General features: G+C 36.2%; 1 protein-coding gene across 1 annotated transcript; it reads right to left on the bottom strand.

Annotated features, from left to right (window-relative positions):
• Positions 1-11,293: 11,293 nt before the first annotated feature.
• On the bottom strand, positions 11,294-13,094 carry LOC134670865 (spherulin-2A-like). The gene is made up of 2 exons (XM_063528681.1): positions 13,047-13,094; positions 11,294-12,350 (listed from the first exon to the last, which is right to left on the bottom strand). The coding sequence occupies exons 1-2, from the start codon at positions 13,092-13,094 to the stop codon at positions 11,586-11,588; spliced, it is 813 nt and encodes a 270-aa protein (XP_063384751.1). The 3' UTR covers positions 11,294-11,585.
• Positions 13,095-13,593: the final 499 nt, after the last annotated feature.

Raw genomic sequence — 13,593 nt, 5'->3', positions numbered from 1 at the left:
GTTCCAATAAGAGTCACATGAACCTAGCCGCCTCCATACAATGTACATCGACGTAGTTGCGTAATGTGTTTATTATAGCACAGGGTGTCGTAATGGAGCACCAGATATACTGTAAAATATATTTGTAAACTAATTTTGCAATATTAAACAGTACATTTTCAGTGATAGGAAGTGCCGGAGTCGATATTGCAGGGCATTTGCAAGATCCCGCCGTCGTTAGGGTTGGCGCGGCGCCAGCGATAGCGACCGTATTTAGACTGCAACGTCATATCAATGGTAATATTAGTAGTTTTATATTAGGCTTTTTTTTTAATTAAATACCGTATAGGTAACCCGACTATAGTAGAAAATCTCCCAAATATGGTCGAAAAGTAATAAGAATTATCATAACTGAGACTATTAAAAATATTATTTAAAGTGAGGCTATTATTTGAATGAACTATTTTTAAGGCAAAATATTTTCATATATGGGATAATGAACTAAGAAAAAAAAACCGAAAAGAACATAGTTGAACATGAACAACAAAGGCCTAATGTCATATCATACAAAACATTATTAATCATAAGATTAATGTTTTGAATAATATGACATACTTATTATAGTTTCTGAGATAATTTCTGATTGTAATTATGCATTCACACTGTAATTAGAAACGTTTGCCAAATCTAAACTTAGAAGACGATATTTATGTTGAAGGTAACCAAGAAACTATACGAAATCGGTCGTTTTACACGTAATTTTAAAACCATAAAGACTAATAATAGGTAGGTACTCATGATACAGGAATTGAAGAGGTCCTATATCCAAATATCGGAATTCCTCTATTGGAACTTTGCGAGTTCATTTTATAAAAAAAAGAAATACGACAAAAACTGAAGATTCGACTTTTCGATCACTCGCTACGCTCGTGAGTAAAGGTACATTATATTTTCTTACCTTATATTTGTTTTCCTAAATATGAACCTACCTGATAATAGCAGTTACTTTTGGATACAATTTATATTTTTAAACCCGTATAAGACTATAAAGTGTAGGTAATTTTGTGATTGTGACGTCACATGCTAGTGTTTCATACAAGTAATTTCCATAGTAGCAAAATTGCTTGGACAGTTCGAAGAAAGAAACTGATCTGACTAGTGGTCAAATACCCATTTCCATTTTATTAATTTTGTGTGTTTTTATGTTTTAATTTTAATATTAGCTGCATGTTTGTTTGTTGTTGTTGTTCTTGTAGTTTTAAGTTATTTATAACATAATTCAGACTTGAACTCACGGCCTCTGGATCGATACTCCAGCGCTCTGCCATCTGAGCCACCAAGACCTCATCCATAGCCAGCAAAGCATAGCATGGCTATGGATGAGTTCAAGTCTCACCCAAGACAGTAAGTTTTCCACTTTTAAATTTACAATGTAAAATTCTTTTATGAATAAGAATAATAAGATTAAGAATAATAATTTCGCGTGCCCAAATCGAAGCCATGTCTCAAAGGAATTAAAGTCGGCAGACGGTTTATGTTTCAATGATTACGTTAATGAAGGGCTATTAAAGAACGTATCTACTTTAATTAGAACTGAGTCCTAAATTTAGGGGAAGCAATTTGAGATATTTTTGTTATTATATGGGCTTAGTTTATAAATGGATTCTGGATGGAATGTAGCAATAGGGTACCTATTTGACTGGGTTATTCGCGGATGGTCTAGAACGCAAAATGACTACACTAGTCATTTTGCATTATCTATATCGCAAAATAATATTTTGTCTATATCGCAATTAGTCTACATCGCAAACGGTCTAGAACGCAAAATGAGATTCATGAGTAAAAATGTAGTATTCAGTAGTTGAAAAATAGACTTCATTAATACTTTCATGGATACTTTAATAACTTGGTATTTAAAATAATGAATTGTCACATATAGCATAACGCCATTCAACATGCAAGTGCAGCTTAGCAGCTTATGGTTAAGGACAGACATAAACATTAATAAGCTAAGTTAATTATTTGCAGGCGTCCACAGGCTACTAGGACCCTATGCTTATTTGATACCGACTAAAAAACCGGTTAAGTGCGGGTCGGACTCGCGCACGAAGGGTTCCGTACCATAATGCAAAAAAAAACAAAAAAAAACGGTCACCCATCCAAGTACTGACCACTCCCGACGTTGCTTAACTTTGGTCAAAAATCACGTTTGTTGTATTTAATCTTTATTTTATTCTTGGTTTTAGTATTTGTTGTTATAGCGGCAACAGAAATACATCACCTGTGAAAATTTCAACTGTCTAGCTATCACGTTTCGTGAGATACAGCCTGGTGACAGACGGACGGACGGACGGACAGCGAAGTCTTAGTAATAGGGTCCCGTTTTATCCTTTGGGTACGGAACCCTAAAAAGGTGCTGGCAAAAATCAAAACAGAGTAAGTAACAACAGAGCGCAGCGAGTGTCAGTAGAATTAATGGCGGTTTTTGCCGGCGACCGCATATCTATTCATCATTTAATTTTCATTTGAGCGGTCGCCCGCGCCAGTTGTTGCTGTTCACGGTGATAACTGAGTATGTGACATTTTTTTGTCATGTTAATTGTTTTTGTTCTATTGTTTGATGCTTTAAAGAGTTTAAAGTGTATGTGAGAGGTTCTTTAAATGGGTTTGATATCGAAACAATAATGTTCGCGCTTATTGGTGCGCGCACAATATAGGTACTGCGAGTTCATTAGGCATCTCGCTCGCTTTTATTACGTATAGTACGCTCGAGATGTACTGCGAGTCGTATTATAATGAAAACATGTCAGATTTTTATCTTAGAATCGTCGTCTTTGACGGGATATCCCGGCGAAATGTTGCGTTGGTAATGTTGGAATGAGTTTTCGCTACGAAAGGGGCCTTCTATGCGCTACGGCGTAGCATTACGAGTACGAAATCAGCCATCCAGGAGGCTTATTCTGATTAAGGATACGATTCTGATCTAGATTTGTTATGGACATGATCTGTCAGTGTGAAAAGTGATTTATTTTATTAACCAGATATGTCACTATAGATACTGTCAGATAATCATAATTATCTATAACTGTCTATCGTGATATTTAAATTAGTGTTTTGATATCTGAACTTATGCTTGCACAAAATATACAACACAATGTCATTTTTACAGCTTCTTTAGCTAATAAAACTTACGGTTTACGAGAAAAAAATCACGTACCTGATTTTCGTTACCGGCAACAAAACGCGCCGATGGCCTATACTTTTTACTTTCGAGTGAATGTGTAAAATATTAGTTGTGAATCGAGTTTGCTTGTGGGCGGCCATTGGCGGCGATAACAGTATTCAGCGGAGTACAATAAATGTGCGCAAAAACAGTTTTGAGGACGGTGTTTGCGGACAGTAATGAAATACTGTTTATTTATCTATTTAAACTTTATTGTACAAAATATATAGGTACAACAATGTACAAATGGCGGACTTAATGTCAAATGGCTTTCTTTATCAGTCAACCATAGGGCCAAACAGAGATAGGTACTTACAGTTAGTGGGGAGAGAGACAAAAATCAATGAATAAAAGAAAAGCAAACTAATGTACTATAATCAACTATAATATATAATGTAGCAAAACAGAAATACATTTAATCTGGCTCCACACAAATAAATCATCTTAATGTACAAAAATAAATTAAATATTTTATAAAATCTAAGATAGACAACCGTTCGCTAGTTGTAGAAATAAAAAGTGACATCTACCGGGAAATTGAGTAAACATAACTAATTAGGCGTTTTATACAGATACATATTATATTTCTTTACAGACATGTCTTTGCAGCAGGTGCGTACGTATAGCCGGTGGATTACCCGTTGACATTTTACACTGATGTAGGTGTCTTATCTAATACATACGAGTATACATGTATTAATCGAATTTAAGCTGTTGTGAGATATACTAACATTGAATAATTTTACGGTTTAGACTCACTTGTTTTTAGTCACTCGCGCGACATGTTTCGGAGAGCCTAGGTCTCCTTTCTCAAGCACTAACAGTGCGAGCAGCGTTCACGACGGCCGTGTATCGCGTACACATCGCGTAACATGTCGCGCGAGTGACTAAAAACAAGTGAGTCTAAACCGTAAAATTATTCAATATACATGTATTTGTGGTACAGTCACCAGTTGTTATGCCATTAAGGGCCACTTGTACCATCTCACTAACCGGGGTTAACCGGTTAAGCCTGGAGTTACCATGGTTACCAGTAAAATTTGACGCTGGGGAAACGGTTTAACCGGTTAACCGCGAGTTAGTGGGATGGTGCAAGTGGCACTAAGGGTTCTTGCTAAATCGGAAATTGTAAGTATTGACCAACCAATTTAGCTAGGACCTTAAACGGCGCAACAGTCGCGGAGCGTGATGGTACTTTTTTTAAGTTCTTGAATAATAAAAATATTATGGAATGTAAAAAGTATAAGACGGCTTTAATTTGCTGATTGAACACTTTCATTTTCGATATCATCTAAACTTTCTTCATTGGATTACTTGGAATCTTAAGGATCTTCTTTGGATTCGTGCTTTTTGCAATAGTGAATTTCTTTTTTTGTGCATATAATATATGTATTTTGAAGAAACACATTATACAACAACTGTAATTCACAATTAAACATTTTCGAATATCGTTTACGTAGTATGTACTTAGGTACATAACAGAAGTGCAAGTTGCAGAAAGTTTCCGAAAAGTTCTCGGAAATTTCAGTAAAATTTCACAGGTAATGAATGAAACGATCATTTTGGAAATAGTAACTTACGATTCCTAAAAAAAAGGGATAAGTTTCTGAAATGTTTCCATGTGGAAATTTCGCAAATTTTGAAAGTTTCCAACGGCACATAAGTAGATTTAGAGCCTTATACAACCAACTTACCAAACAAATACATTCTTTGCAGCAGGTGCGCCGGAACATGGATTATTCTGTTGACATTTTACGCTGATGTGGGTGTGTTATTTACGGCACACTTTTAAAATGAATACCGATTTCATTTGTCATTTTAAACTTATAATTTATTTGCGTATTTAATTATGAATGTGATGTAGTTTTAATTTGTACTTAGGTATATCTTCAGCAACGAGTTGTATTCAAAGAATTAGTATTAGAATTTTATAATAACTGGTATTTTTATAAGTTTTTTAACTTCTTCGGAGTCGTATCCACATTGATCGGAATTGCCATTAAATATATAAATAAATTTAAGGGGAATAATTTTTATTTTTATTATTTTTTTATATAAAAGTTTACCTCATAAATATGGCTTAAGGTAAACTCATATAAGTAATTACCTAATTAGAGTAGATTTTATTTATTGACCTTTTTGACAGTTACCTGTTCCTTGTGTATAGATATTTCTTGATTAATATAGGTACATTGTACCTAGTCCTAAGCGATGCATTTTCAACGCACTAAATTACTTTTAAACACCATTTTTATGTAGGTAAGTAATAAATATTTGAATAAACTTACATTGCGTTGGATCACATTGGTTCAAGAAAAAACAGCAGGTTGCACTCCGGGAGTGCCGGCAGAAGTGAAAACTCAAGGACATTGTAACGGTTTTTCGATCAGGTCACGTGTCCGTCTTACGAATCTTACGGTCACGTGACCTGTCGCGAGTTTAACATTTTTTCCCCATCACAAAAAGTGCACATCGCCGCTAAAGAAGTATTCACTTCAAAAAAAGTTTCAACTAAAAATAATCATCAGACCGAAGATTGATGTGAAATATTTACTAAGGATAAACTAAATTTTGTTTGTAATTTCGAATAAACGCCTTATGAAAAACACCATGTTCAGTTTATTCATCCCTCAGCAGTCCCCGTCCTATTTGTAAGTACTATAATTGAAAATGGCTCCATTTTACTCTCGGCTTTTTTCTCCGGCGGGCAACCTATCTTTTTCACATAAAATCGTTGCACTGTTTAGAAAAGTAACGTTCCCTATACACGGAAAGGGCGTGCACCGATGACTCAGGACTAAAACTGCGTCCAATAACGAAAAGTTAGTTTAGCTTTAACTTACTTCGCACATATTACGTTTCTCTTCTAAGCATTTTCTTTTGTTGAGTAAGATTCGTTTGCTTTCCAACCTATTTATGGGTCCGTAAAACGATTTTTACTGTCCTAAATAGTGCGACCAACTCGAATATTAACTGGGAAATTCTTATCCCAGACGATTGATAAAAAAAACCGGGCAAGTGCGAGTCGGACTCGCGCACGAAGGGTTCCGTACCATAATGCAAAAAAAAAACAAAAAAAAAGCAAAAAAAAAACGGTCACCCATCCAAGTACTGACCACTCCCGACGTTGCTTAACTTTGGTCAAAAATCACGTTTGTTGTAAGGGAGCCCCATTTAAATCTTTATTTTATTCTGTTTTTAGTATTTGTTGTTATAGCGGCAACAGAAATACATCATCTGTGAAAATTTCAACTGTCTAGCTATCACGGTTCGTGAGATACAGCCTGGTGACAGACGGACGGACAGCGAAGTCTTAGTAATAGGGTCCCGTTTTACCCTTTGGGTACGGAACCCTAAAAAGTGACTTTCTAGTAGATATAGTAGCTGTTTTTAGGATTCCGTACCTCAAAAGGAAAAAACGGAACCCTTATAGGATCACTCGTGCGTCTGTCTGTCTGTCCGACCATTCCCCCCCCCCCCTTTATCTCTGAAACTACTGGGCCTACAATTTTGAAAAAGTACACTATGTAGTACTTTACCTATAGATGACAGGAAAACCTATATTAGAAATGTGCAGTCAAGCGTGAGTCGGACTTATGTACGGAACCCTTCCAACGCGAGTCCGACTCGCACTTGACCGGTTTTTTGGAACTAAAACTGCTTTTTGTGTTACATTTTGAGTTACATACATAATACAAATCAGATTCGCAACAGACCATAACTTCTTGCTTGGCTGTTCGTCTTCTCCTTTCTGGTACAAAACTATGAGCATGCTTCTTAAACACTTCATTCGGTTTCGGCGAGCGGCCAAATCCCGCTCCAACCTAATCACCTCCAATATCTCAAGAGTCCCCGTAAGTACGGCCGGCGAAGTAGTGAACGAAACTAATTAACAAGTTGGAGCTCAGCGGCTGTATTCCCCTCGTATTCCTGGCTTTAGACTCGAATGAGCCGGTGTAAAGTAAGCGTACTAGTGCTCGACATGCTAATGCCCAATAGATGACACCTTGCTGTCACCTCTAATGACAATGACTTAAGTTTCAAGATGACACGTACTGGGACCGCTTCGAGCACCAGTACGTTTACCTTATATGGTAACAGAAAAAGTAAGAGGTACCTTTTACTTTCTTTCGTAAAAAAAAACACATAAAAGTTTGGGTTTTGTATAGTCAGAGTCATTATTTAAAGAAGTGTTTATGTTTGTGACGTTTATTGCATAAATTTTGTATAGAGCGTCACAATGTAGGTAAAGTTTTAACTGAAAGTCTTTACTTTTGCGCCAATCGAATTATCAATGAATATTCGTTCGCATTGTCTTGTGTGTGGCATTGCGCCTCCGATATATTATACGATACTCTCTCAAAAATGAGGCCTTAACTGGTTTGCAGAATTCAGACGCTCGCCTGCGCTAAGAAAGCAATAATAGTAATAGCCAAGCGGTGATTTTGTTAACGCCACAGTTATCAACCGAACTTTGCCACTAAAACTAATATCGAATCCAAAAGGTATTTCTTTCCACGAACTACTAATACGGCTTAAGCCTCTTACTAAAACCTTTCTAGTTTGATATAAGGTCGCAAATGGCGTGTCTATAGTAATGACATATTGTAAGCTGTTTAGTAAGGTGGCAAAAGTTCACTTTATTTAGTACTATTTGTAATCTAAGTAGTTATGGCGTGGTCAGTGAAGATTTTGACTATAATATTTTTCAAACTCGTAGGGTAGAATGATACCTGTCATCTTCATATAATTTATAACCTAATAAAAACGCTAAATGTCGCAAAATTGTATTGAAATGACAAATGTCATCCTACCCTTCGAGTTTGAAAAACATTATAATTGGGATTTCCTAATAGACTCTAATATGAATTTATATTTGTATATTGTTTCTTCGCTAAATAACAATACTTAATAACTTAGCATTAACTAACAAAAATAGCGGTTAATCCACCAAGGTTTTTTTTTATATTTATAGGTTGGTACTTTAGTCAAATCTGTAAAATAGAGTATTCGTTTTGGCTAAGTACTCATATTGTGACTTTTTTGTTTGGTTATTTAACACCAAGGTTTAGAATCTAACTATTTAGGTAAAAAACATTAACTGCAACAACATTAATTATTCTTATTTTTTAAATCGAAGTACTACAAATAGGGAAAAATGAAGTACCTATAAAATAGCTATTAAAAGTTGACAAATAGTCTCTTCGAGTTTCAAAGCTTCCTCAACTTAATCAAAACATAAATTAAGAAACAGGAGTTATGGAAGTCGCGCAACCTGCGCTTTCACAAGAGTTACACGGAAAGCGGGGGCTCGATTCGGACTTGACTTGTTACGGTTTTGAGATTGTTTTGATACGACCTTCCAGATCAAGTTTTCATGCCAAATGAAATAAGGGCCGTGAGTGAAATGCGTGCCAATCACAACGACAATTCTTTAATTCAAGGTTTATTAAACTTTTAAGGGTTCCGTACCCAAAGGGTGAAATAAAAACGGGACAGACATTATTACTAAGACTCCTCTGTCCGTCTGTCTGTCACCAGGCTGTATCAAATGAACCATGCTAGCTAGACAGTTGAAATTTTTACAGATAATGTATTTCTGTTGCCGCTATAACAGAGAATATTAAAAACGGAATAAAATAACTATTTAAGTGCGGCTCCCATAAAACAAACGTGATTTTTTGATAATAAATAAATAAATAAATAAATACATAAAAAAGTCAAGCGTTCGAAGTTCACATTCATTATGTTAGCCAGGTAGAGTTTGCTGTGAGTTTATTTTTGCAGTTTGCTGAAGTGGGAAGTGTGCTCGAGCTATGATTGGGATCCTTACCTCGACTGACAGCTAACTGTGGATATGGATTCAGAATCAGAGATTATAAGGATTAAGGTCTCCTGGGGTAAACAAAAATTCTTATAATTTCACATTTAAAACTTACAAAAGTTTAGCCGATGTCGATGTATCCGATGACTTAAGGTGACCGGTGACATCTGCAGAAATCACCTTTTTATGTCTCTCAAATAGAACCAACTCTTAACCTTTCATCTGTGGCTTGTCAAAGATGTCCTATTTAAATAGTGGCAATTGATGTTAAAAAATATTAAAATTCCGCAAAAATTGATGCCCGATTCGGGTCTGGCCACAGAAGAAAAGTTAAAATTCTAATTAATATATACAGATATACCGGATATATATCGGATAGTTGGCTGTCCAACACTTATCAGCCCGGCAGACTATCCGATCCGATCATGTTACATCGAATCCGAAAACCCTAAGTTGACCGCTAAGTTTTACATGAACTGTGGCGTGCCACTGTCACTGCTAAGAGCACAAACATAGCATAGTCTACACTACTTTGTATAACGAAATGGTTCTATTGACGTGATAACGTCTCATAAATTGATGAACACCGGTAGCATGCACAAAAAAGTGTCACGTTGTGGACAGATCTCCATGGTAACGTTACGTAATGTAATGGCAAAAAGAATAGATGGGGCATTATCTATGAAAAGGGACCTTATTGTCGATGGCGCTTACGCCGCACAGCGTCGCGCGGCATTGTATTTATATCGGAGCATCGTTAATAATGGCGTAAGCGCCGTCGACAATAAGGTCCCTTTTCATGGATAACGTCACAGATAGTATAGAGGGGTCCTGTCACTGTAAATTTTGTAGTCACAGTAAATTTACTGCCATCTATCGACACACGACTAAAACTCATAATGAAAACGTATAAAATTATCGAAAAAAAATATATATATGGATAAATGACTTTATTATTTTTATATCATTTTGATCCACGGTCATGTTATGTTATCTATGTGTTAAAATTGTTAAATATGAAACGATGTCGTCACGCCATGTAGCCGAGTATAGGCTAAAGGTGTGTGGGCCACCTATCCGAGAACGACTTTTTCTTGATTTCCGAGGCACGTTTTTTCCTTAGACTTTATTCATTTTATACGAAGTTACATATGTCTTTGGTAATGGTAATCTTTTCTTATCGTTATCACGTAAAATTATCGACCGACAGGTTTACAGACAGCCATTATTTTTTCGTTTTGATTGGAAGAAAATCCTGGGAATGTCCATAGCGTTTTTAAGCAGAACTCGTTCGGCGCCGCCAAAGTTGCAGTCAAATAAAGTTGGAGAACTGCGACTAATGATGTATGTCACCGACTTGTTTCGTTTGCTAGCAAAACACTACAGGGGTTTGCGTTGGTATGTTTATTTGAAAACTAAAACTAAAATAAGTATAATAATATGTAATTCACGATGATCAGAATATGTCATTTTTAATACGGCGCATAGTAATAGGGATTCAGTAAATTATAATTTTATTAAAGTAAGGTTTTATCCATTATACATTTTTAAACGTCATGGAAACGTTTTTTTTTTATGGAAACTGTATGTAAATGACAAAAAACTTACCTAAGTAAAGTAATTGTCAAGATCTCAAAAATGTATTATTATTATTTGGGCTCCTTTTTAGGGTTCCGTACCCAAAGGGTAAAACGGGACCCTATTACTAAGACTTCGCTGCCCGTCCGTCCGTCCGTCCGTCTGTCACCAGGCTGTATCTCACGAACCGTGATAGCTAGACAGTTGAAATTTTCACAGATGATGTATTTCTGTTGCCGCTATAACAACAAATACTAAAAACAGAATAAAATAAAGATTTAAATGGGGCTCCCATACAACAAACGTGATTTTTGACCAAAGTTAAGCAACGTCGGGAGGGGTCAGGCCGCGTAGCCAAGATGCCAATCGCTTACGCTCCGTAGCGATCGAAACGCAACTGTCACTGTCACGCTAATATGGAAGAGTGATAGAGAGACATATTGCTTTTCGATGTCGAAGCGATAGCGATTGTAACCTTGGCTAGGCCGGCAGTACTTGGATGGGTGACCGTTTTTTTTGCTTTTTTTTTCTTTGCATTATGGTACGGAACCCTTCGTGCGCGAGTCCGACTCGCACTTGCCCGGTTTTTTTTCGTTTGGTTAGAATCTTCGTTATCTTAATTCTGAAAAATTGTATTATAACACAAAATGATAATTTTAAACAACTCGCTATTAGGAAATGATTTTAATTTTTGTAGTAGTAATAGTAAAACACTTTAGTATACAAAAATCTAAACGATACAGGAAAAATAACATTCGTCATTAGTACAAAGGCGAACTTATCCCTTTAAGGGATCTCTTCCAGCTTTGAGCAATAGAGGGAAAATTTGATACGGTAGACATGCGTACACGCATGCCTACTGTTTTGTTGCTTGAGTCTAGACACTTCTAAGCGTCATTCCAATCAATCAAGTCAAGTGTCAATATGCTGGACACTGGTCGACACGATGTGACTTTTTCCACTAATCATCTTCCCAGTATTTTAATCAATAGCGTATGCAAATGCGTCGATAAAATATTCTATTGTGATTATATCAGTATTTCTCTGGACAGCCGACATACTGCCAACGGTCTCTATGAGCTCTCTTACATTATATACCCAGAAATGATGACCCTTATATCTTAGATAAAAGTTAGCAGCCACATGTCCAAAAACACTTGACTCATAGTCCACTAACACGTCTATATTAACTTTAGTAGCGTTTAATACGTACACAGCACTTTGGGAGGGTTTTAAACTGATTTTATCCTCAATTTGCAAATTCATAGCATCTTCGGTAAAGTTATTGACACCTAAACGTAACACCAATTTCCGATTCAAATTTACTAAATTTACATTATAATCAGCGTTTATTGACATTCGTTTACCAGTGAAGTTGTTGCTAACATAGTTATTAACATCTGTTTTTATATCACAAACTATTACAGTACTGTTTGACTGGTTGATACAGTTATATTTAGATAGTGTTACTACCTCAGTTGCGAAATTAATAATCTCTGCTCTTTTAACATCTGTTACTCTTGTAACTTCAGTCCAATTGAACTTTTCGTACAAGTTTCCCCATGGTGTAGGGCTTTTCACAAAAACGCCCTCAGGTCTGCCACCTGAGTATGCACGCACTGCTGCCATTAGCTTTGAAGTAGTCATGTTGAAGCTTTTCATTTCGATGTCGCTAATGATGTTTCTGTCAGTCCCATTAATTGTTACCGACGACTCGTTTTTCGCTGCTGCTGCTTTAACATTCTGCTGAAAGCCAGTGCGGGCAGTAGCATAATAATGAACCTAGTTCGCATATTGTAATCTTGTATGAATAATGGCTAGTATGCACGACCGATTGTTTTGATTTCCTTTGTAGTAGCGTCAAAGTTATCGAGCTGCCGACGTGTATCGTGTTGTTTATGAGGCATAGGTAACTCTTCCATCTATAGCAATTTTCCAGAATTCTTCAGAAACAATGTAGATACCGTACTTATACGATGTTGTATGAAGTATCCAGGACTTACATGTTGACAGATACAATTTATGTTTTGATATAAATATGGAAAACCGTTATCGACTGCGTAAGCTATTGTGCGAATGTGCGTGTGCGCAGCTCCGGATTTGAGTTATCGAATACTTTGACTGAATTAACTTGACTGGAAAAACCAAAAGAGCGCGAATGAGCCGAGTAAGTTATACCTAAAGCGATAAAGTAAAAATCGCCGCAGTTTGTTATTGGGAAACACGGCGATAACAAAACATAAAGTAGGCAGTTATTTTCATGGTCCCACTCTTTCTTATAGATATTTTCACGATAAACTGTAATTTTATTCTTTCTAATTCTTTATACCTATAGCATGTACCTACGTATATACTTAGCTATCGATGCCGTGATCGGCAACGGCGACCCTAGCTAATTACGAGCGTGAGCTCTAATAATATGGCTCGCAAAGCCGAACTTACTCTTAAAAAATCTGTCGCAGGTGGGGCAGTTAAGATGACCAGAATCATGATAGGTATGGTAAACGTACTCGTACTGGTGCTCGACGCGGTCCCAGTACATGTCATCTTGAAACATAGAGGTGACGGCAATCTATTGGGCATTAGCATGTCGAGCACTATACTTCGTTTTTTTAGCATTAGAAATTAGGTAAACACTCTTAATGTGTCTTTTAATTGAAAAACACGTTTTAAAAATAAGTTACGGCAAATATGTAACAATTATGAATCTAATACGATCATTTATATTCTTCTGCTATTATAAGTAATAGTTATTGATTTTTAAAAAGCGTTTTTCAATTAAAAGACATGCCAAGATCGCTTACCTTCTTTCAAGTTCTTTCTAATGCTAAAAAAAACGAACTATAGTACGTTTACTATAATTATACGACGGTTTAATTCTGAAATTGTAACAATAGCGTGTGTCATTATATTTAAAAAAAAAACCAACGTGATGCACTCCGGGAGTGCCGGCAGAAGTGAAAACTCAATGATATTGTAATAACGGTTT

Source organism: Cydia fagiglandana, chromosome 14 (assembly GCF_963556715.1).
Source record: "Cydia fagiglandana chromosome 14, ilCydFagi1.1, whole genome shotgun sequence".
Classification (NCBI taxonomy): Eukaryota; Metazoa; Arthropoda; class Insecta; order Lepidoptera; family Tortricidae; genus Cydia; species Cydia fagiglandana.
The sequence above is the reverse complement of the archived record's forward strand: the minus strand, read 5'-3'. Positions and strand labels throughout refer to the sequence as shown.